We start from the raw sequence: 25,672 nt of genomic DNA, 5'->3' as shown, positions 1-25,672 counted from the left end.
CCACATGGCACAGAGAAATATATTTTCATTTATAATTTGTTCCCTGTTCCCGGCCGCAAAAGATTCCCTGGTGTTAGGTCCAGACAGGACCCTTCACCTTACAGACTCCACGGTACGCCTAGAAGTTAGTAAATATACAGAAATAGTTTTTTTGTTAGTACCCCCCTTTTATTTTAATTTGCTTGGAATAAAACTGGTGTCTTCACCTATCACAACGTGTACTTTGTGTTCATCTGGTAGGTGGGTAGTGGTGGGTACTGTGCTTTATTATGACTATCTGTGTAATCCAGAAACTGGATTTATCGCAGAATATCTGTCAAGTGTTACTATGAGGTGGTAATGGTTTAAACCACTCTAAAATTGAACTGTTTGACTGTAAGTCTGTGTCACCTGTTTCCTTAAACTGGCAGTGAAGCCTAACTTTTAGCCCAGCTAGCATAAAATCAGAAAAAGGTCCCATGTCTGAGCTCTCTCTCAGAGGTCTCAGAGCTGAGACCTCAGTATAGCCCCAAAGGCAGAGGAGATCTGCTAATGTTTGGTTGCTGTATGGTATGGAGCACTTACATTGCTCAGAGAATAGGAACTCACTTTAATGTATTATCATGAAACTCCAGCCATTCAAAATAATAATAAAAATCCCTACTGTCGTGGGGATTCCTGCATTCTGAGTCTCCTCCAGCCTGAGATCAGTGTTTGATGCCACTCCAGGACTGCTGCAGAGAGAAAACTTGGCCAGCTCCTTACATGAAAAATAATTCCCTTGTCTTCAACAAAGCATCTCTGATTTATGCTGATGAGGGTCTGGCTCCCTGTCCTGTCAGCTCTGCAGAATTGTTTTCTGCCTTCCCTGGAAACAGGTGAAAGAAATTCCAGCACTGTCATCTCAAGTGTGGTTTTCACTTGTAATGGATAGCTTTTGAAATTGTCCCAAGCAAGACATCTTTTCCTAGGAAAAGAAATGCCAAAACAAAGCATCAATAATATTTCATCTAGCAATAAAGAAGATAATGCATTGAAAGAGCTGCCTGACAGAGGTTGCGTAGTAGAGGGAAATTTTTGAGACTAAATTAAGTGGGAAAACAGGTAGGGGAGAAATAATTACCACAATGTGTTTTATGGTGTATGGAGCGATTATTTATAGCATTATCAGCACATTTACATACTACTGTAAAACAGCTGTTTATCAGCTGTTCATAATTACTGTAGCTACACGTGTTAAATCATAAAGGAAACCATCTAATTGAGCAGCAAGACTTACTACTTATTTAGTAGTTTATGTGTGTATTTTTAGGTGCACATATAGAATATATGTGGAAAGAGCAGAAATAAACTAGATTCTCTGCATCACTGCTTTCCTTTCTGCTGAAGTTGAAGGGGCCAGGGGAATTGGTGTGTAGGTATTGGGGGTATGTACTGGCTACAGAAAACAAACGAATTAATGTCTCTAATATCTTACTATATTTTCTTTTTTAAGGAATGAAAGCCCATAATGTGGTGTATTCTGTATTAAGCCAGTATCAAAATACAGTCCTTGCTCCAACTCTGTAATGATAAATTCATGAGGTAGCTCCTCGTGTTTTAGGACAAGGAACTCAATTACACCCATGTGGTAGTTCTGGAGCAATAAGCAACCCTAGTCAATCCTATGATGATTACAGCTAAGGGGTGCTAAGCACTGCAATTGCAGCAGCCTGTAAGTTGATTCCCACTTGCAAATAGGGAAATTGGCAGTTTCAGGAAAGCGACAAATACAAGAGCAGAACTGGAGATATCTTTTTTTTTTTTAAATATCCCCGGAGAAACTTTTCCAATTTATCAACCCGTATCTGCAGTTGCTACCTAAACATTTCCTGCCTAAACACCTAAACATTTCCTGCTGTCTCCACTGTAGTTTTATGCCCCCCCCTTTTTTTTTATTTTGTTTTGTTTTGTTTTTTAGCCCTGAAGAGAAGCAAGGGGATAGAGAGAAAGAGATTCCGATATTTATGCTCGCTTTGGGGCAGGGAGCAGATGAAAAACAGCACTCAGTGATTTCAGCATTTGTTTTCATGGGAAATGCTCCTGTTTTACTCCCTATTGCAAGAGACTGTAAATGCTTTACTGTCACTGGTTGTACTGAATAAGCCAGCTCTGACTCATTAGAAGCTTGTAAAGATATTTGTGGATACTCTGAAGGTTGGCAGCACAGCTGAGATATTGGTGCTACACACTCCTGAACCCAAACACTAAATAAGGTGTGTGTTAGCTGTAATAATAAGTTATATTTTTTTATTGCCTTTCCCCAGTAAGAATTTTAAAAAGCTTTGCTGACATTGCAGCACCTGTGTGAAGAAGGAATTATCAGGGATAAATGGGTATGAAGGGCAGAATTCTAAACTCATTTACACATCTCAGTAGGATTGCAAAATCCTACCAATGCTAATGCTTCTGTTTAGGTAACTAACTGGTACTAAAACATGTCTCTCTCTCTCTCTCCGTATTGTGGCATTTCTTGTAGCTGTGGAGTATTTTTTACCTGATTTTCATTCTTATGGCTTTCTGTGCTCTCAAAGAAGTGGCACGATTGAAATAATACATATTTGATCTCTTTAGGGAGATTATCCTTAGCAAAGACTGGTGACCATGACTTTAGGGTTTCAAGTGCCAAATTTCAAGGTACTGTAAATCATTGTTTCACATTAGCAAGACAAGCTCCTTTCCCTCTTGTTGTGAGGACTTTTGCAAAGAAGTGGAAAAATACTCCATTTTGTAATGTTTTTCTTTCAATTTATCCATTTTCTAAGCCCTGTCAGTATCTCCTCAGACAGTAAACTTTTTGTTTGTTTGTTTGTTTTTGTTCATTTGTTTTCAGTTTCAACAGATGAATCTAAATATGCTCTCCTCCCCAGACAGTCTTATGTGCAGGCTGAAGAAATTTTCTTGGCTTCAGGATTTTTTCCCTGTTATTTGTGTTTGTTTTTCACACTCTGGTAACAAGGTGCTGTGCAAGGTGACTGATGGGCAGCTGCTGTTCATGAGCATAGGACAGTTTTTTTCCTTTGTGGAAGTGTCTGCATGTCCTTCCCTTGACACCTACAGAGAACCAGGGAAAAAGTTAAACCAGAGCTTCAAGGTAAAGGCTAGAAAAGATACTGTGGAGTCATCAGGGGATGGGTGTTAACAAAAACAGGAAACTCATGGTTGAACTTTAGGGGACAAGGCAAAATGCAGATCAAAAAGACACATTTGCTGGGTGACAACTGGATAAAATCATGGCAGGATGAATGAGGCACTGTCTGGTTGTGCCTTTCATGTGATACTGAGGCCAAAGATCACCAGTTCAGGCAGAAGCCATGATGAGTTTAAGCAAGTTCCTTCAAAGACTCCAGAGAAGAGCCATCAGTGGGTCCCATCATTAATGAGAGATGAAAAGAGGATTAATCACCAATGCTGGAGGGAGTTAAAAGACAGAGATGTGACACTAAGGGACATGGTTTAGTGGTGGGCTTTGGAGTGCTGGGTTAATGATTGGATTGTATGATCTTAGAGATGGTTGCCAACCTAAATGAAAAACACTGTGTACACAGCTTTTCCCAAAGTAGGGACATCTTTAACTAGACCAGATTGCTCAGAGCCCCATCCAACCTGGCCTTAAACACTTCCAGGAATGGGGCATCCACCACCTCTCTGGGCAACGTGTGCCACTGTTTTTCCATTCACCCTATAAAAACCTTCTTCCTGCAGTCTCTCCTGAGCTTGGGTGGAGTTAATGGAATGGAGAGAAAAGTCCCAGGATCCTGGCTCCTTCTGAAGAGGCATTAGTGAGAATAACAGTAGGGTAGAGGAATGGCTAATGTACTGTACGAAAAGTGAAAACCAGTTATATTGATCATGTCCAGATGTAACGTGCAAATACAACTCTGCAAATCCCTCTTCTGTGCTGCACCATGCTCTGCCCTAAGTGGGGACCTACCAATTTTACCACAAAGGAATTCCTTTGAAACTGAAGTATGACAATTTAAAATCAAGAGTAGTCAAGAAATACTGTTAGTAACTAGTACTCAACATGGACTGCTATCCACAGTTACCTGTGGTGGAGAGGGTAAGATGGAATCACTGTAGCAATTCATTCCAAGCCTGAATTAGCTGCATTTCCCATGCATGATCCAATGGGTGCCTTGGGTAAGTGGTTTTGCTGAAGAGATTCATACAAAACATCAGAGTCAAGCACTTCTGACCTCTGCACTTTCAAACTCATCTTTATTGGCATCTCATCTTGAGGAGTCACCTCAAATCTTCCAGCCCCAGGCTGAATCATACCTTTTCATAATAACTTTGTTTTGAAGTGCAACTTTCGATGAGCAAAGTGCTTGTGCAGAGAGAGAGAGATGGAAAGAGCTGGCAGTGAGTTCTGCCACAGGAAATATGATTTCCCAGTGTAAGATTAGTAAAAAAATTATGAGTAGGAAAATGAATCTCAAAATAAAGCAAAAGAAAAATTAACCTTTGTGGGCAGGAGTGGCAGGTAGTCTCAGGTACAGCCTAAAGAGGTAATGACAAAAAAACCCCGATGGCTATTCTACCCATTTAAAGGCTATACTGCTCAGTATTTCACTTACATATATTCCCATTTTTGGGTCATTACTCTTGGTCAACAGGTGCACTGTGTCACAGGCCAAATTTATCAAAGAGACATAGAAAAATACTGAGCCTTACTCTAGCTATCAAAAGGTAATTGCTGGGTCTTTCTTTGGTATATAACCTCTGTGAATGACTACCCACTGAGAAGCTGAGACTTTTTCAAAAATTAATTATCTGTTTCTGTGTTGAACACTGTCCACACTTCAGTGAATCTGTTAAATGCTACTGTGACTGACAGCAGGGAGTTAAATAACAGAGATTTCTGGGTTGTACAGGAGTTTAAATGATACAAACCAACACAAAGATAAGTCCCAGAATAATTTCCATGCTTCTTGGATGTAACAATGGGGAAGATAAGCTTTAGAGTGTCCACTGCCTAGGTGTTTAGTTTAGTAAATCTGCCCCAGCTATGAAATAACACATCTTAAAATCTGCAAGTTCTTAGTCGGGAGAGAGTGGATGAAGAGGAAGGGATGCACATGGGAGTTGTGTCAGAAGATGGATAATTCAGGCAGATGAAGATCTGGACTTAGCAGAGTTTACCAAGGCACAGACAAGTGGTGTGATGTTTCTGCTCACTCTTTCTGATTGCGAAAGGACCTTTCAGTATGTGAGGAATTGTTAAAGGTCTTTGAATGACTTTTTAGGTTCATAGAATACTGGAATAGTTTGGTTTTGAAGAGACATTAAAGACCGCAGGGTTCCAAACCCCCTGTCATAGGCAGGGGTGTCTCCCACCAGAACAGGTAGTTCAAAGTGCCATCCAAGCCTTAGACATTTCCAGTGATGGGGGATTCACAGCTTCTCTGGGCAGCCTGTGCTAGGGCCTCACCACCTATCTCATCTAACTCTACCTCTTTCACCTTAAAGCCATTTGCCCTTGTTAATCACTTCCACGCCCTGTGCTTGGGATTGCCCCAACCCAGCTGCAGAACCTTGCACTTGGCCTTGTTGTACTTCATGAACTGAGCCCTTCAATTCAGTGACCTGAACCAGCCTGTTGGACCTTATTTTCTGAACAAAACTTCAGTTTTGCATGTTGGGTTAGTGCAATTATACATTTAATAAGTACTATGCTCTGATAACCAGCCCTGGAGCAGCCAGACCTGCCCTTTTTTCTGGCCATCACATGAAGTTACACTCCAAAAACAGAATTACTTTAAAGCAGAACACGTCTTCCAGAACTCTGGGTTTCCCTCAGAGATCATGTACTGACCATACCTGTGCAGGAAAATGGTATGGTATTGCCTCCTATTTTTAAACTGTAAATGTCTTTCAGAAGAGTAGCTGCAAAAATGACACGCCACCTATCAGTTATTTTTCTCTCCAGTTTGAATGCAAGGTTTATTCTCTCGTTGCTCATGTTTGCTTTTCTCCACAAAAACACTAACTCAATTGGTTTTATAATGTGACTTCTGCGGTTAACCCAGCCAGGGCTGATTTTCTGTATTACTGTATTTGTTATAGCAGGAAAATAGTTTCTGTTTCCAGACTCAGTCATGAGAACTCAAGGCTAAGAGCAGTAGTCTTCAAATTGGTTTTGATCACACATCTCTGTTGGTAACTTTTTGAGCATGGATCCCTCCATATTTATATCTATTTACAATTTTTATATCTATCTATAAAAAAAATTCTAATATTTTATTCCTGTAGCCCAGGGAATCATCTCATGCCCTCCACCAGGGGCTGCATCCAACCAACTCTACAGACCACTAGCTTGAAGGAGCAAATATATATTCTGGGAGAAAAACAGTACCAATTAAAACTGTATTTTTAAATGGAATTCATTCTCTGTCTTAGCTATTTCCATAGGAATACAGAGCATACAGCTCTCGATACATCTTCTGGAGTAAGACTCTCACGATCAGAGGACGTTCCTTATGTCTCATCTCTAGGGAATTACTAGGGAGGTATGTTTTCTCTGCTGTAAGAGTTTTGAGTTTTAAGACAGCTGAGGTAATTAATACCATTACCATCTGGTAATTTTCCTGAGATTTAATTCAAAAGATCATGTTAAAATGTAGAGTAACAAGAGGTTATTGAATGAAGTGCTCGTCATGAACAGATATATCAGCTATTATAAAAAGACAATTCCCTTGTTAGATGATAATATAATCTTCAGAATAAGCTAAATCGGAAATAGCAGTGAATACACACTTTTGTTTAAATATGCTTTCTTGTCTTGAATTAATCACAAAAAAAAAGAAAGAAAAAATGGAATAAACTGAATATTATAAAAATAAATTGGATTTTCTTCTATTAATGTCTGATGTTAAAATAGAATTTGTTTTATACTGACAAAAATGTAATGAAAAAGTAAAAAATGTAGTAAGACATGCAGAAATACCCCAACAATCGTCATATTAAAAACACCAAATACAAATTTCCATTGTCGTATCTCTAAAAAATGCTGGTCTTCTAGTGATTTAGTCAGCAGCCGGAGGTTTTCAGACAAGATGCTCAGGTGACCATTGAAAAGTGGGTGCCAGAGCCCCAGGAAACTGGGATTGTCTTTTATGGGAGAATGGCCATGCCACCACCTCCTCAGAGAGCACAGAGCATTTGTTTGGCATTTGGCTGAGGGCTCTGAGAAGGAGAGAGCAGAGCTTTCACTATGTTTTTTGTACTAGTGAGAATATGTAACCTACCTTTTTTGGCAGACCTTGAGCCAAAGGTCTATGCTTTAAGCATTGCTGGAGCTTTTGATTCCTCAGTACTTCATCCTTTTTTAGTTGATAGTCTAGGAACTTAACAAAAAAACTGATATTCTGATAAGAGTCTTCTTTTTCTCATAAATAATGGGCTACATCTTCAGCTGCCATGAGCTGGCTCAGCTCCTCTGATTTGATACCAGGACACAGATCCATAAAGATTTACTTCCATTTCCTCTAGATCTACATAGAATTGAGACCTATTTCCCCTCTGTGCTTAGCACATAATTTTCAGGCTGAAATCCTCTCTTTGGTACAAGTAGCTTCCATGTTAGGAAGCAGTCAGGGTGTATTAGAAATTTGGGATGTACTGAATTCCCTGTCTCTCTGTGGATGGTGATACACACATACCTGAGTGGAATCAGATAGGTTTGCTATTCAGTGTGCCAAATCATGGTTTTTAATGTCCCTATTTGTCTCCACAAGAGCTCTCTGACACATACACTGCACACCCAACTCAGCAGCACAGTCTCACCGATGTTTTCTCATGCTCTGATCTGACTTCTGCTGGGATTAGCAGCTCTTTCTTTTGAAGTCTCACACTTCCCTTCAGCTGCCACCCATCTCTGTCACGTGGGCATGTCCACTTGCACATTACAAATGAGGGGAAATAGTTGCCAGCTTGAACAAATCCTCACTGAGGTGACCCAAGTTCGTCGCTTACCTCTGTGACAGCAAAGCTTCTTTTCCCACATGGAACAACCTTGTACCACTTGTCATGCAGAACATCCATGAAACCGTGGGATTTGTACTGGCTGATCAGTTCGGAGATGTTCGAGGTGAGCGGAGAGTTTGGGGGAAGGCCAATGCCATATCCTAGAAGGAAAAACAGTACAGTCATCTCTCTCTTTCTTGTTTACTTTTTGCTAAGCAATGTTGATTTCAGTATTGAAGATCAAGCTGGCATTCTGTTTCAGCCAGCCAGTTCAAACCTGGCTACTGGCTTACTCTGGACTGAGAATGCTGAGACAAGGCCTTTTGCTGTGCAAAAATAAAGTCACTCAATATAAACAGGATATGCACATTCAAAATTATTAAGACCATGAAAGTAATGTGCAGAACTGGAAGTTAAAAATTTAAAATGGAGGTACAGCTGGAAAAATAAATCTGTCTCTTCTCTAGGAACACAGGCTTTTGCACGCTCTTCCCATGGGTTCTTTTTTTGTGTCTTGTTTCAGAAATGCTAAAGGGCCTCAATGTCACATAAACCACTCTGTAATGCCTTTACATTGTCAGAGCAGTGGATGTGACTGTGGTGTCAGATGTGACATTTTCTTCCTACGCATTTTCTGATGAGGAGCCATATGCATGTAAATGTATATGAAAGCAGACTGCATTGTTATCAGACAGAAATTTAAAGCCTGGGGGCTATACTTTCAGTTCATGCACTTCTGCTCTGGCAGTGACAGGGACCTTCAGATACTAATAAATACAGATTTTAGCCCATGTGTTGTCTTTCACCATGTTGAAGTACTAGTAAAGGACTCAGTGTATGTGAAAATGAATTCACTAACTCTGAATATAATATTTCTATTTGCAGAATCTGGGGTTCGACTTTAGAAATTCTAAAAAAATACAATTCATGCCTAGAAGACATGCAGTTGCACGCAGAGATATCCTGCCAACTGCCTGCAGAGATTTCTTATTAGTCCACTGTGGATTTTTGTGTTTCAGTTCAGAATTCAGAATTTCAAACTGTCTCATTAAAAAAACCCTCAACAACACAGGAAGAAAGAAAACACCCCTGCAAATACACAAATAGTGAGTTTGCCACGACAGTGGCTTGCTTTTCAATGAGGGATGCAGGGATATGTTTATCTACAATGTAATAATCTCCCTTGCTGCTGAGTTGTTTGAATTGTGCCTGAATATATTTGCTAACATTGAAGGATTTGTTACAGAAAAGAAACAGCTAGGATGAATATTACTTTTTCTGCATACTTCTTTTGTAATTGGGTGATATGAAGTCCAATCATGCAAAATCATATAGTTTAGGGTTTTCTTTGGGGATTTGGTTGTGTTGTGTTTTTTTTTTTCTATACTGAAATCTGATTTACTTGATTCAAAGTTGTGGAAGCTTTTGGTTTCCTTCAGTAGACCTGACCTTTCTGAAAGGGAAGATTTATCAGGTTGCAGGTACATGGTGAAACATGCAACTGCTCACACACAGATCCTTCCACGGACAGGAATCCCTTCCACTAGACCAGACTGTTCAAAGCTCCATCCAACCTGGCCTTGAAACAAATAGTACAAGAGATCTGAAAGCTCAAAAACTGTAAAAAAAGGGCTGAAACTTTCATTCTGCTTATTCACCAAGGGTTTTACCATAATCCTCCCACAGTTCCACCCACATTCTTTCACTGAGAATACCACATCACAAAACAGCAAATGCCACACGTGAGAAACAGAGCAGTATGTTATAAAACTGATTATTACCTTCAATGGCAAAGGGTTTTCCCACAGTTAGAAGCTTGCAGTCAGCATCTATTGATACTTCATAATCTAGGAGTGCTTTATCCATGATGAAGGCATCGAGTTTCTCTGGATCATGCCTGTATTCAATATTAAAGTCACAATCATCTCACAGTCTAAGACTCAGTGATGCTCACTGAACATTTATCTATGCAATTCTCTGCAAGATTCCTGTATGAAAACAGAGACAAGGGCAGTCTTTTGCACACCTGGACTTAAAATGAAAACTGATTTATATGTTGAAGGAAGGAACTGTGCATGAAATGCAAATTTTGTGCATTTAGAGCAGTACATACAGTTTAGGACTTACTTTGCTCCCAAAAAATACCACTGCTGTGAAAGATGGAAAACATTGCTATCTGTTGGACTGCAAGCCAGTTGAAAATTAGCACAAAGGTTTTTTGGAGAAGATCAGAAATTGCTAAAATACTACTTCTGTCTTGATTTGTGTTGTTAAATCTACAGGCATTACACTAAAAATGCAAGACGATGACTCACTCAAAGGTATTCCTGCTCCTTTCTCCTTCTTACCTCCTAAGGTGAATTATTTCCTTCACCTGATTCAGCTTTTCTCTATGTTCACTCTCAATGAACATGGAGGATTGAATTTTACTAACATAGTAATTTCTGAACAGCAAGCATGTTTGCATAAAATTGTGATTCAAAAGAACAGTTGCAGTGCCTGTTCTCATGTGATTCAAGGACTGCACCCTTGATTACTGTCCCCTTAAAAATCTGGGTGTTCTCCTGATGTGATTACTTTATTGATTTCAATGAATTGATTCCAGTATAACTCAAAGAACTGCTATGTATCTTAATTATCATTAGGAGAGGTCTGGGAAAAATACATAAACAGGAAACAACTTCTGACGAAAAATTCTCAGGCTATCTATTAGGAGACTTCTACGAATAAGACAAATCAATTATTGCAGGCTTATTATCAACTGTTCCCTTTCCTGGATGAGTTGTGTGACCCTAGACTGTCAAGCACAAAAGTCTCTTGATTCCCTAAACGAAGAAGACTTGGTGTTTATTAGTTTTTAGCAGTCTGATGCTTCTTTTATTCATCTTAATGACAAATTAGGCTTCCTGTCTGAGAACCTTCTTTCCTCCCACCATGCTGAGGAACCTCATTGGCAGCTTTTGCTTGGGCTGTGACGCTTTGTGGGATAAATGACATAGCAAGTAGGAAACCTGTCACCATCTCACTGCCATGCCACCTCACTGGCCAAGGGACCAGATGTGCTGCTGCATGCAGAGGCTCACTTCAGGTAAGCCACTCCATCCGTGGTGGCAGGGACATTGTAGCGCCGCATGTACTCGTGCATCTCTGGGAAGCTCTGCCTCACATAATCCTCTGCGCTGCTCTCCCGCACGGTCCCGAACCGAAACCCTTGGGATGGGTGGTGGAGCTGAGGAGAGGAAGTCAGAAGAGATTAGCAGAGTCACTTGCCTTCATCACATCTGATGTCTTCTACATGTGATGAGTTGATCAGAAATTCACAGGCCTGCCTCTGGTCCTCTTTCCACACTCCAGAAAAACTTGGAAAAGACTTACCAGGTGACTAAACTCCCAGGATCTTCTTCAAATGTTAAAAGCATCTCCCATGACATGCTCTGAACACCCAAACCAATACTGGGATTATCTTTAAAACTGGTGATGTTTCAGGAAATGTTTCAAGAAGCCTCTGGTTTGGCTACAGTCCACTTTCTGAGGCTCTGAGTAGCCAGTAAAGGACACACAGTCTGAATTTATTTCAGCAAAATGCCTTTTACTGACTTCTTAAAGAAGAAACTTTGCCTTCTGAAGAAGGGTAGCACCCTCAGTTAATTTTTAGAAGCCTAGACACCATATCACAGTCTTTGTTGCCATTCTTCACAGACAAAGGACAGAATGTTGGGTACACCAAAAAATTGCCCCTGCCAGTTTTGAGGAGGAAGAATTCTCCTCTACACAGCCCAGGCTGTAGCAGGCTATAAACACATGCACAGTTTTTGCAGTTTTGTGTCCTGGCCTTTTCACAACTGGCTCCACGCTTTACATTTAAGGCACAAGTAGTCTGAATCAGGTTTCACAGACCTGTCTTTCTGAAGTGCCCTGTTTGTCTTTGGAGTGCTCAGGGACTCTTGGGGAAATTCTTAAGCTGTTAGGCAGTTCCCTCCACTATGCCAAGCACTTCCTTGAGCTGCCCAAGTGCTGCCAAGACACACTAATTGGAAAGCCTTCAGCAATGTACCAGCCTCTAAAAGGTCAAACTTTCAGAGCACAGGAAGCCAAATAAGGCTAAGGAAAGGCTGAAGTAGTCATGCCCTGTTTGCTAGTGGTCTTCACAGCAGCTTGCAAAGATGATCTCACCATGGCCATGCTCTGTTTTGCAAAGACCAAGCAAAGAGGTCTTTTCTGGCAGTCCATCTGGTTTCTGCACTATCATCTTTTTATGGCTTTGAGTGTTCCCCTACACTCTGCTGTACAAAGACCATCCCCACTCTTCTCTTCCACGACCCCATGGATAAATGAGTATTCCTAGCTTTTTTAAGGGTAACACAGGTAGGATGTAAACTCACAGCTAGTTTAGTCTGAAAAGGAACAGACAATGGTCTTTTGGATGGTATTTTGATATCCTGGAAGCTATGGACATACTGTATTTCTGGTATTACCTGGAAACTGGGCAGGTGGTCTCCACATTGTGCTCTGCTGATCTGGTCCTTGTGCTGCAACCCAGGAACGACATCTACAGCTAAATGCAAGACTGTGGGCATTTGAGGCGTTCCAGACTAGATGCCTATGGACAAGCGAGGCAGTGTGTGCCTCCATCCAGAGTTGGCCATAGGAATGCTGTGCCAGAAGGACTGTGGGTGCAGAGATAAATGTTCTTGCTTGGGAGTGTGGGAGCAGCATTCAAGTGCCAGGAGACATAAATAACAGAAGCTGGCCTATGAGAATACATCATGGACACTTCCAGCACAATGCTGTCAACACAAACTGAAGACGACCTGCTTAAAGAATGAGCTTGGAGTGGGCTCATGCACTCCGTGTCCCAAGAAGCTCATTATCCCAGTCAGTACTAATTTTTTTAGGTTTTATTTCTTGTCGGTTTCAGGGAAGAGACTGAAAATCTCATCAAGACTCGACACTGAACCATCATCCAAGTCAAGTTAGGTGTTTGTTGTGATGTTCGTAGCCCACATAGTGATGCCAACTGCAGATAAAGTCTGACTTCACTGGAAAGCATCTCTCACTCAGACTGTCACCAATGTCTACATCTAGCTAAATATTTAAAACTCTATGAGGAAGGCTAGTGTAAAGACAATGAACTGCACCTCTGTGCAGTTTTCTATCCCAAATCTTGTACTGGGAACTGCCCATGCTTTGCTTTGTGTGGGCGCATTGTCAAATTTCACCACAAATGAGGACAAAACTGGAATGTGGATTAGACCAAAAGTCCATCTGGTTTAATATCTTGTCTCTAGCAACACCATATGTCTGGTGGGAAGTCTTGGAAAGTCTGTGTAAGGGAGACATGAAGGAATCCCTTGCATCCAATGCTCAACCTGCTTCTGGTAATCTCTACTTTTTCTAAGGCATCATTATGTGTCTGCAACTTTATATTTGATGAACCTTGACTCCTTTTACAAGGGATAAATGTTAATAGTGTTTTAATCCTCTAAGTCTTTCAGGACTGATTTCTACTTACTGCTGCATATACGCATGAGGAAAAGGTTTGCTTGCAGCTAAGTGATAACAGTGGATTGACAATGCAAAATGCTGCCAAAAGCACTTTACTGCTGATCTGCTAAGAATGCTAAGGGTTACTTGCTTCAAGAGAAGATAAAATATTCAGGATGGAAATAAAATTCATCAGTTGTCACTGCTGCTTTCTTACTTTCTGTAGTCCTTTCCAGGGAAGATTATGTGAAAAGCTGCAAACAACAAATATCTGTATTTCAACAGGTTAAGTAAATGCTGGTCTTCTTGTATGTCTTGCCTTATTTATTATATATATATATACATATTTAAAATCTTTTCTGTTTCTCATGCTCTGTTTCTTTTGTGTTTCTTATATTTTAAAAGTCCTGTATTGAAAGAGTGTTTGTTTTCTATAAACCAATAACGGAATACTAATGCCTAGGGATTCAGAGAAGTCATGAACTCTGAAAAATCAGCAGTTAAAGAATCAAAATTTGAAATATAAAGAAATTTTTTTATTTTAACTGGTGGTTTAGGGGAGACAATTACTATATTTTTTTATCTGTAATAGCAAATATAAAGGCTATCTTATTAAGGAAAAAATAGCTGTTGAAATTATAGGCATTTCTACTATGTGGAGACTATAATTCTGTGTATATACTGTTTTTTCATTCAAAGCTCAGTCAGTACCAATGCTAAATAACCATCACAAAGCAGGTAAATGACACTAGAAACTGTTGACACCTGGAGATTTGCTGGTGATTGAAGTACAGTTAAAATAAATCACAGAATCAGCTGGGTTGGAAAGGACCTCTGAGATCGTCAAGTCCAACCCTTGATCCACTACCACTGTGGTTACTAGACCATGGCACTAAATGCCACACCCAGTCTCTTCTTAAATACCTCCAGAGACGGAGAATCCACCACCTCCCTGGACAACCCATTCCAATGCCTGATTTCTCTCTCTATAAAGAATTTCCTCCTAACATCTAATTTAAACCTCCCCTGGCAGAGCTTAAGACCATGCCCCCTTGTCCTACTGCTGGTTGCCTGGGACACCGACTCCCACCTGGCTACAACCTCCTCTCAGGGAGTTGTAGAGAGTGATGAGGTCACCCCTGAGCTTTCTCTTCTCCAGGCTGAACAACCCCAGCTCCCTCAGCTTCTCCTCATAGCACTTGTGCTCCAGTCCCTTCACCAGCCTCGTTGCTCTTCTCTGGACCTTCTCCAGCACCTCAATATCCTTCCTGAACTGAGGAGCCCAGAACTGGACACAGCACTCCAGGTGTGGCCTCGCTAGTGCCAAGTACAGGGGAAGGATCACTTCCCTCGTCCTGCTGGCCACGCTGTTCCCAACACAGGCCAGGATGCCACTGGCCTTCTTGGCCACCCGGGCACACTGCTGGCTCGTGTTCAGCTGCTGTCACTCAGAACCCTCAGCTCCCTTTCTGCCTGGCTGCTCTCCAGCCACTCTGTGCCCAGCCTGTAGAGCTACATGGCGTTGTTGTGGTCAGAGTGCAGGACCCGGCACTTGGCCTTGTTGAACCTCATCTCATTGGAATCAGCTCAACTCTCCAGCCTGGCCAGGTCCCTCTGCAGAGCCCTCCTGCCTTCCAGCAGCTCGACACTCCCCCACAGCTTGGTGTCATCTGCAAATTTGCTAATGGTGGACTTAATCCCCTCATCTAAATCATCAGCAAAGATACTAAACAGAACTGGGCCCAGCACTGATCCCTGGGGGACACCACTGGTGACCGGCCACCAACCGGATGCAGCCCCGTTCACCAGCACTCTCTGGGCCCGGCCATCAGCTGCTTCTCAACCCAGCACAGAGTGCCCCTGTCCAAGCCGCCGGCTGCAGCTTTTCCAGGAGAATGTTATGGGAGACGGTGTCAAAGGTATTGCTGAAGTCCAGACAGACACATCCACAGCCTTTCCCTCATCCACCAGGCCATAAAAGGAGACAGGACCTGCCCTTCCTAAACCTGTGCTAGCTGGCTCTGATCCCTTGTCCATCCTCTGACCATCACATCTCCCACCACTCTCTCTGTGTTTGTGAACAGAAGGTCTAGCGGGGCCCCACCCCTCGTAGGCTCCTTTACCAGCTGAAGCAGGAAATTATCCTCTATACACTCTAGTAATCTCTTAGACTGCCTCTTCTCTGCTGTGTGGAGTTCCCAGAAGACCTCCAGCAGGTTAAAGCCACCCACAAGAACAAGGGCTGACAATTTTGATACAAGGGTTGGTGATTTTGAGTAATGTAATGAGTGTAATAGCTGCACATCCATTTCCTGACATGATTCTTCTTGGCACCCAGCTTAGATAGCTTTATAAAGTCTCTCCAAAATCAGACATCTTATGGCTGTAAGAAATGGCAAGAACAAGGTTTGTTTCAACCTGAGGAGAGGCTCTGAGGCAACAGTAAAGTCCTGGTTTGACAATTCACTGAACTAGATGTGAAGATACTTATAAGTACAGATATTGCAAAATAGCAATATTCTAAATAAAGGTATTTAAGTTTTTTTAACTGCCAGGTCATTGAATCACATAATCATTTTGGTTGAAAAAAGACCCTTAAGATTATCGAGCCCAAGTGCTAACCCAGCACTGCTGAATCCATCACTGAACTGTGTCACAGTGTCACAACTACGTATCTCTTAAATCCCTCAAGGAATGGTGACTCTACCACTTTCCTGGGCAGCCTTTTCCAATGCCTGGCAACCCTTATGGTTAGCAGATTTTTCGTAGATCTCCCTTTTGATGATCCATTAGTGTTTAGCAAGTAATCAGCCCTTTGAATGTTATCCAGCAAGGCCACCACAGCACCACCAGCAACTGCAAACTGTCCTGGCTGAACTACCAAGTGGGCAGAGCAAAGGAATGCCAGTGGCCTGGGCAGTGTAACAGCAAATACATGAATGTATTAAAAGCAGTGTTAAAAGCTATTAGTTGTTAATAGATTTTGATATTTTATCTATTAAAAGCTAATAGGGGTTAAAAAGCTATTTAGTGTTGCTGGTTAGTGGCCCGCCTAAAGAAGATGAGAGCTCCAGCAGCTAATAGTATCATTTTTGCATCTCAAATACTAGAGATCATGGCTTTCACATGAGAGAACTGAGTTTTATACCTGAAGCACTGGTGTATACCATGAATGGCCATACTACTTAGGTACACCCCAAATTTTTAAAGCCATCTAAAGCCATTCATGTGATACAATTCGTGACCTCCATTTGGATCTGGGTTAGATGGTCATGACAGCCCTCACAGCAGTGGTAAAGTGAATTCTGCCAATGAAATGGTTGTTGGGTCACTTAAGCACTGAGACAGGGTGGCCATTTGGTGTTTAAGGAAACTCAAGAGCTTTACAGTACATCTGACTTCTCTGACAGTGTCAGGAAAAGCTTTGGGAATTTTTAAAGTCTTCTGTACTTTGTATAAAATGGTGCGATCAGACTAATGATGTTTGTGCTGCTTACTGCTAAAAGCAAACACTGCAGTTACCAGTTCCCTTGGCTTGGCCCCTTCTAGATTTTCTTGTTTTCTGTCTCCTGTTGTTAAAACATCTGCTGAGTGGGAAGTAGAGAACTTGTTTTATTTGGAAAGATGTTGAGAAGAACTGGGCATCTGCATACATTTATGGCTTGGAGTGCCAATTATGCATGAATATACCAATGTGATAAACACCAATGTGATAAAACCACAGGAACAGAAAGAGGAAAATACAGTCCTGAATGACAGGGATTTTGCATTACTTGGCACATTCCATTTTATGTAATACAGTGCCACTGCACTGAGCAGCACTAGCTAGGTTGAGAACACCTAGACTCCAACTTGAAAGGAAACATGCCTAGAAATAGCCTATGCGGGTTGGGATTGAAAACAGAAAATGCATGAGATACTGCCAGCGGTTAACCTTGACAAAGCTCTTGGGCTGTGGGGTTTTGAGGGTTTTCTAGCAGGTTCTGGCTTCTGTATGACTTTTCAGTTCTTCAGAGTTAGAAGATTTGCCTCAAAGACCTTTCCTCTTCTTGATGCTCTGGTCGTTATGTTTACTAACATTCTGAGGTTTGCATCACACTTGGTTGTCATGGATTTTTGCAGTGTGTAAGAACCCCAGGTGTTCAGAATATAAATACAGAAAAAATCAGCTCCAGAAAAGTAAGCAATATGAAATTGCCTTCTGATCTCATGGAGTTTGAGTTGCTGGGAGCTGTGAGGAGACAAGGAAGATCTAAACAACTGTTGGGAAGGGAAATTATGTCTATTTTCTATAAGCAATGATGTAAGTGAAATCTAGGAAATGCTTTCCCAGCACTTGATTGATGGGGTGCACTGAATCAGAACTATTTTGTGCATTTTAGTATATGACTGGAAGAAAAATGCTTTGGGAACTCCATTTTTATACTCCATTGAGTATAGAAAGAAGCAACGTGGATGAAAAAAGTGTCCTAACTTTTACAACAAATTCTGAGGAGAAATTGTTGTGCAAAAGGTTTCAGTAGCTCACCACAACAGTGCTGGTTACCAGGTGTGACACCCAGTGCAGCGTCACTGGACACCTGGTATATCAACACAATTGCTGTTCATGCCAGCACAATCTTTGCCAGGGAACGGCTGCAGAATCTTGAAAATCTGCTCAGTTTCAATTGCTAATCACTGGAGAAGGATAGCACTAAGTGAAGAACTGACATGCTTTTAGAGAGACTGCTGTTTTACACTGAGACTTCTGGTTTTGGCTTAATTTTACTTTGCCTTATACCTAAATGTAAACTATACATTTAGGTGGTCTTCCAGGTGCTAGTAGATTTCTCATGGTCCACTGATAAAATAAATGCAATTGGTAGTGCTAAGCAAAGTTTCAGGGGGAAATGAATAAAACAAATGAAATAAAAAAAAAACAAACAAAAAAAACCCACAAAAAACCAGAACTATGTAAAACTCTGTTCATGGGCTTTCCCTACTTATCTGCAAGAGTTGTTGAAAACTAACTAGTGAATATTTATGGGGTGCAGAGGGAGATGAAAGAAAAAAAAATATTCACAGTGAAGCACACGAATTTCAGATTTTAGCAGATGAAAATCACAGCTCAACTTCTGGAATTTGAAGTTTTTCATCAGAAAACATCTCACATGTTCAAGGTTCAGAAGCAGAGACGTTCCCAGGGCCTCCAGGAGAGGGTGTTTGTAGAATACATTTGAAAGAACACTTCTGCTTCTCTGCTGCAAAAAGTGTCAGTGGAGCTGATTCTTGGCTTGCCAGGATAATGTGAGATTTTCTTAAAATTCTGTCACTTTGAATCCAACTTAGCCAGGTTCATTAGCTGGTATAAATCCTGACAGCTGCACTGAAGTCAATGAGCAGTTTGAATCTGGAAAAAAATGTACAGTGCAGTGCTGGGAGTTTTTTTCTCCTCATTGCAAGAAGAGAATACATGAGAAGAAACTGTGACTTAGGTCTCTGTTTAAAAGTATAAAGCCTTTGTATTGATGGTCCCTGTGTGAGTGATAATAATTAATTGCAAGACCTGTTCTGCTCCTCTGTGTGATGCAAAAGCTCAGGAATGAGACTGGGCACTCAGTTCTCTGGGTAATTTCTGATGATTGAGTTGTTGGGCAGTGCAAAAAGCTCCATAAAACAACACTCTGCTGAATATGAACTTGCAGGTGTGATTATCTCTGTTTCTTAATAGCATTTTAAGAGTTTTCTGGACAGAGAAAGCTGTGATTTTTTCCAGGAGAGCTGAGAACTGTAAGATAGTAAAAGTAAATTATTGTAGAAAAAATGGGTAGACTGAGGGGAAAAAAATGGATGTAATTCCCAAAAGGCAATAGCTCACTGTTTCTGATTCTACTTCACAAGCACAAAGCAGCTGTAAAAATGCTCCAGATAGAATCACTTCTTTTAACAAGGTCTTCTGCTTGCAACCTGAAAAAGAGGGCTAATGCTGCTCTCAAGCAGGTGAAATCCTCTTTGAATTAGAAGCAAGAGAAGGAGAGCTGCTTGGCTGAAAACATGTTCAAGCTACCGAAGAGATATGGGAGATTTCTGGATAAAGAATCCCTCTTGTCCCTCTGTCCCAAGTCTTGGGTCTGTGGATGAAAAGTTGTCACAGATCTCTACAAGCCACTGAGGGCTGGAGGGGGAAACCTAATGTGGCAGTAGCTTGAACTGTAGGTAGTCTCCTCACCTTAAAAACAATCATCTTTAAAATTCTTTTTCTCATAAATTTCTTCCACTCCAGCTGTTGCTGGTTAAAGGTCAGTTCTCCTACCCCGTGGCCATATGGCAGTTGTCCCCAGTATACCAGGGCTGAAAACAATCCTCTGCCTAGGATGCAAGACTAGTGCCTTGTGGTTTACAGGAAAGGAACAAAGAACAGGTTTGTGTTGTAAATTAGTTACTAGGATGAAGAAGTTTCCCATTGTAGATGGTGGAACTGTCCATCTGCACAATCCTGATTTCTTAAATATGTTATTTGTTACTGGCTTTTGGTTCAAGAGCATCAAATGAAGGTAAATCAGAAGGAGTCCTTTGTTACTGACAGATCCAACATTGGAACAAAAAGGGCTTTTTCTTCTTGGAGTCAGTGTAGAACAGTGACAAATGTGTTAAGCATGAAGTGTAAAAGAAAAATCATGGGCACATTTGAATTCTTTGACTTCTTGCACAGTGAAATACAGACATCAGTATTTGACTTTACCCTACGTTCTGTCAAATCTTAATGCACTCAGTGAAAACCGCTGCTTTTTTTTCTAGAGGGCTTGGACCCTTGTCAGCCCTGAAACCCAAGAGATTAGGGTGGGAGCTGACTGAGGACTTCTGTCTCTAGGAAGGTGAGCCAGACTAGTATTCTGGTCTCTGTAGATCACAATGTCTCTGACTTTTGTGAAAAATAATAAAAATCCTCAATGCTGCTAAGTCAGCTATACGATGATCTTCCACCTGCCAGGCGGTAAGATCAGGCCTATGCATCTTTATCATTCTCTGCTCCTCTTTGCCAGTTACTTCAGTAACTTCTCATATTTCTCCACTTGCATTATTTCTAGCATGGGTCTGAGCACCACTTCTGAAGCAGTCACTATTTCTGGTGGGGGGATCACTTCCCTTTTCAAAAAAAAAAAATATGACACATAGGTATATGCAGATTGAGAGTAAGAAACTGACATCAATTCAGATGGCAAAATGCTAAACCACATTAATTCCTTCTGTGCTGAGGAACAACTTTTACGAACTGCATCACATGGAGTGAAGACAGCAGGACTTCTTCTCTTCCACACCCATCCCTAAACTCTTTGGATGAAACAGAACAGTGAGGTGAGGAGTGGCCAAGGCACTTGGTGATGGTACAAGGCATCATGTGCAAGTGACCATCTGGAGCAGCAGGGGTTAATGTGCAAAGATACCAACAAGATAATTGTTGGAAAGAAGGCATAAAATGGGAAAGGAAATTTGATTTGTAGAACGCTGCAGTGCATTGTCTGATAAACTGAGTATCTGAATTATACAAATCTGAACTGGACCGATTTGGAGGATCCAAAGCTATAACTTACCATGAAATCTTTAACAAGGTGATGGAGAAGCTAAACAAGCCCAGTATTCCCAATAAATTGCATGGGAAAGTCAATGATGCCATGATTTCACCTCCATAAATTGTAAGTGCCTTTCATTCCTGTATGAGATTGCTCTGCAAGTCTTTGTTCTGAGTGGAGTTTGATACTCGATTTCACCTTTGTCTGATATTTTTTCACTTTGGTCTCTGTGACACTCAAGTCCTCTTGAGTTCAAATCCTTCACAGACTCATAAATACTCAGAAAAGGACCATGTATTAATTAGCAGGCTGTGATACTGTGAAACATGACCTTCCTGTGCCCAGGGACTTCTTGCACAGAAATACATCCACAGATTCTTCTTTTAACTGCAAAAAGAAAAGAACCCTGCAGTCCTCTGCAAATAATAAACCACATGGCAGCAATAAGATTTCTGTGAACTTCACTGAGTTTGTAGCTTGTTTTTTTGCTATACAATTTAATGCATTTACTGCATATTTAAATAAATGATATTTCATTATCAATTTGACACATAGTAGTGCAAGTGGAGCCCCTTATAATGATTCATCTTAGGTTGCTGAAGTGAGACCATGGCAGTAATTTCCTTTAGTGTAGTTCTTACAAAAATTCCTTTTCTGTGGAAGAAAATTTATCAATAATCACACAACAGTTATGGCCCCACTCTAAAGCTTGGTGAACTTGAGGGAAAATATCATTAAAAGCAGGAATATTTGAATCATGCCTCTCATGATGAAAAAGGCATATGTAGTGAATGGATCTTTCTCTTTCTGTGGTTTGGCGTTGCTAAAGCTCATCTGCAGCTACTTGTCAGTTGTATTTATGGACAGTTCTAATACAAGTAACACAAAGTATTCAACTGATACCAAAATTGGCCACAAGGCCTCTAAATTAACTGAGATTTTCATAAATCAGAAATAAGAGCTTGCACCCTTGTGTTTTGTATTTTGTATCTAGAATCAAAAATCTGTGTGATCATACATAATCCCTGAGGAACAAACTCTCAGAAATACCTTGCCTGGTTTATTCAGAGTGCTTGGTTTTGTAATAAAAAGATGGACAGCTCACAAGAGCAAGCGTTCAGACACTGGATAGGGAGAAGAGCAGTGATTTCTGAGGACTAATCCCAAAGCACACCAAGGTGGTAGAAAGGACTTGCTGGATGGGACTCGTCATAGTGAGTGTAGGTGTCTGTATTGTATTCCTTGGGGCACATACTTTTTTTGTGCGACATCAGTGCTGGCCATGCTGACACACTATCATGTAGGTCATAGAGAAGTAGGCAACTCCGGGTGATCTTGCCCTGAAGTAAGTCCCTTAACAGGGATCCCTTAACATGTGCCCATCTGTCCCAACTAACTGTAAAAGCACAGTAGAATGAGTAAATCATACATAATGCCTTCACTGCAGGCACGTAAACTTTCGAGAGATATTGCAGTGAAATTGTTGGTGATGGGATCCACGTGAGAAGCCCTTCTTTTGTTAAATGAGTCTCAATAGTTTTGATATTTTCTCTCAAAATACAATGTGGAATAGAACTTTGCCATTGTTAAGGAGCGTTTCGAAGGTAGAATAATGCAGAGAAGTAAAAATATAACTGCAGTAAATAAACAGGTAGGGCTACTCAAGTGTATACTGAAGATGGGAAAGAAAAGCTGACGCTGTCACAAAAGTCACAGTGGTTGGACAGCACCCGAAAAACTCATTAAATTGTTGGAAAAATAACAATTTTAGCAGAAAGAAAGGCCAGGCACTGGACTACCTTATGGAAAAACTGCCCATCTCCTCAGCTTCTGCTGCTGTCTGCTTTCATGTTGGCATGTTTGAAACATTTATTCTGTTCTCTGGCCTTCCACAACTATTTTGCCTCAGATAATGTGAACTCCTCAAAATGCTCAGGACTTCACAGTGCGTCTCCAGTATGCGCTCTTGCATGAAAAACCTGAAAGCAAGGTCCCCAATTCAAGTTCTCTTGGAACTAAAAAAAAAAACACTCCCTGAGGAGATCCTGCAGTATCACTTTTCATGAGCTGTTTGGCAGAATAAGTAGTTTTATTTCTAGAAATAACCTGGTCTAGTGGAAGGTATCTCTGCCTGTGGTAGGGGGGAGGAACAAGATGATCCTTAAGGTCCCCTTCCAACCCAAACCATTCTGTGATTCTATGATCAGATCAGCACAAAAGCAGGCTGCTGGTCCTACCTGTAGGCTGAATATCTGACCTTGTAAAGAATTAACTCATACAACAGTGTACCTGGTCTTCCAGGCACTCTGACAAAGAAGAATGTCATATTTTTTTTTAGTGCATTTAAAGACGTGACATTAGGAGAAAAATCAAAATAAGCCTCTGTGATTCAGATGCAAGAAAGGATAAAAGCAGATGAAATGATCCAAACACAATGTTTTTTCTCTGTTTCTATCTCCTCTATCTGCAGAAGAGCTTTTAAACTTCTTTGCCAGGTACTGCAGGGAGCTTATTAAGAGGGAATCATGGATGCAGCTTCCATCTCGGTAGCCAGCATGTTCATCCTGTAACTATCCTTTTGGTCTCAAAGCAAGCTGAACATGTTCCAGTGAACACAAAAATCATGTTTGCCAGTTTCTACTGTCAAGAGATGACGTCTAAATATCTACAGTTAGAAAAGGGGGGGAGAGGGGGCACAGGGAAGGGGGCAAAAAATTGCCCACTCTCTTAAAAGAATTAGATTTTAAGGTGGCAGGACATTGTCTCAATATCTCTGCAATTTATTGGCTCTTACTGTAAAAGCTCACCTGAAATGTGACCCAATAAAGGGGGCAGCCAGCTTTGATGGATTCTGCAGGTATTCGGCTTTAGTGACCTACTCTTGTTAAGATCCTTACACAGAAAATACATACCAAGTTCCCCAAATTCAAGACATATTCCAGGAATTTAATCCTCCTTCCTCTCACTGCTTGCCTTCTGCCCTGGTTTGTCTTGCCTCACTGGCTGCTCCTACTTTCAGGAGCTTGATGATAGTTCTGTATTCTCTTCTGCATCATTAGTGCATTTAAAGGTCCAACTGAGCTCTAATTCTGTCCTTCATGACTATTCCCTAACTTAGATGAGATTTGCCATTTATGGCTGATCTCAGCCTGAAGAAATTATATGTCTTATATCACCTCAAGAAGGTTGCTCCTCTATTTTGGGCTTTGTTTTCTAAATAAATTCCAAAAGCACAGTACAAAGGGCACATGCATACTGAGAGCAGCAGCAGAAGCTTTAGAGGTATATGTTTAAAAGTATATTTAAATTAAAAAGATTATTTCTGCCTCCTGCTGCCTTCTTTTTGAAATGAGTCTCCTAAAAAGAAGTAAGCAGATTTGGGAAGAAAACACCAAATATACAATTTTTTAATCACATATGAAATGCTTTAAATAACCTCTGTGACAGTTGTGCCCAAACATTTCCTAAACCTAAGCTTTAACTCTTAGAACTCTGAATAGGCACAGCTCAGGCTTTGTGCGAGCAAGGTTAAACCAGTGCATTTTCTATTATAACTGCTCTTCTGGACTAAGACTGTGGAGGCAAATGTATGAAACTATTTTGTAGCTCATGTAATGGCAGACAATCTTCTTCTACCACAATGGTAACTGGTAAAGGGTCAGAAGCTTAGATGTGGTCCATGAAACAGAGGAGAGCTTGTCTAGGAAAGGCCAGTAATCCCACTGATTTAATGGAATCACTGAGGTTACTAACCATGAGTTGTTGGTGTTCTATTCTCAAGTAAGACCTGTGTTTGCAGCCCCTGACATACTTCAACACTCTGTGCTCAATTTTGTAACTCAACAACCAAGTTTTGCAGCACAGCTTTAGAATAATTTGATTTTCTTGCAGTCACAGAAATTTCCCAATACCTGTATTAAAAACTCCATACGTGGTCACAATAATAATGCTGAAAAATAGGATGTAGTTTGATGCAGTTTGATTTGGTGGATGAGGAGATGCCCATGTAAACTGTAGAGGACCAACCTCATCTTCAAGCCAACATTATGGTTCACACAATAATGCAACAGAAATATGCCTGAAGATGTGAATATTCAGCTAAAAGCTCTCATTGGCTTGTTCAGAATGCTTTGAATAAAACATGTACATTGATTCCTGGACTTTTGTGCCTTACATTGATAAAGATATTCATGTAATATTCATGGTATTTTGTTCTGGGAGGGGAAGGGCAGATTAATAGAAGCAATTTGCTTTAAGCCATAAATCAATTTTAGACTGCCTCAGGCCAACCACAAAAACTATTCTTGGTTTAAAATATTTTTGGTAGAAACAATCTAGTTAATATCGAAGGAAGTGAGTCAGACAAAGTCAAAACTGTATGATCATTAGTCTGAATGCAAAGTTTTACTAATGTAACAGATAGAGCTTGGCCTTTGCTGCCTGGAGGGATATATGTAACATTTATTTACACAGTTTACAAAATCAAAATGTATGTCCAGTTCTTGAGTTATTGAAATTGCTTTTTGAAGTGGCACAATATTTTATCGATTCAGTCACCATGGTGGATGTTTTCTACACCAGTAGTCAGGTCATGAGTATAAAACTGTGGATAATACAATCCCACCTTCACTGCAGAAAGTGCCACACAAATA

General features: G+C 40.8%; 1 protein-coding gene across 1 annotated transcript in view; it reads right to left on the bottom strand.

Moving 5' to 3' along the window:
- The window catches only part of GRIN3A (glutamate ionotropic receptor NMDA type subunit 3A), a 66,771-nt gene that overhangs the window by 6,913 nt on the left and 34,186 nt on the right, over positions 1 to 25,672 (bottom strand). The window contains exons 4-6 of the mRNA XM_027877993.1: positions 11,070 to 11,215; positions 9,768 to 9,883; positions 7,996 to 8,147 (exon numbers count right to left, since the gene is read on the bottom strand). Of these exons, the coding sequence (XP_027733794.1) occupies positions 7,996 to 8,147; positions 9,768 to 9,883; positions 11,070 to 11,215 (414 nt within the window). The remainder of the gene's footprint in view (positions 1 to 7,995; positions 8,148 to 9,767; positions 9,884 to 11,069; positions 11,216 to 25,672) is intronic.

The sequence above is a fragment of the Empidonax traillii genome, unplaced genomic scaffold (assembly GCF_003031625.1).
Source record: "Empidonax traillii isolate 1590-97213 ecotype Southwest subspecies unplaced genomic scaffold, ASM303162v1 scaffold37:size1818073, whole genome shotgun sequence".
NCBI lineage: Eukaryota > Metazoa > Chordata > Aves > Passeriformes > Tyrannidae > Empidonax > Empidonax traillii.
The sequence above is the reverse complement of the archived record's forward strand: the minus strand, read 5'-3'. Positions and strand labels throughout refer to the sequence as shown.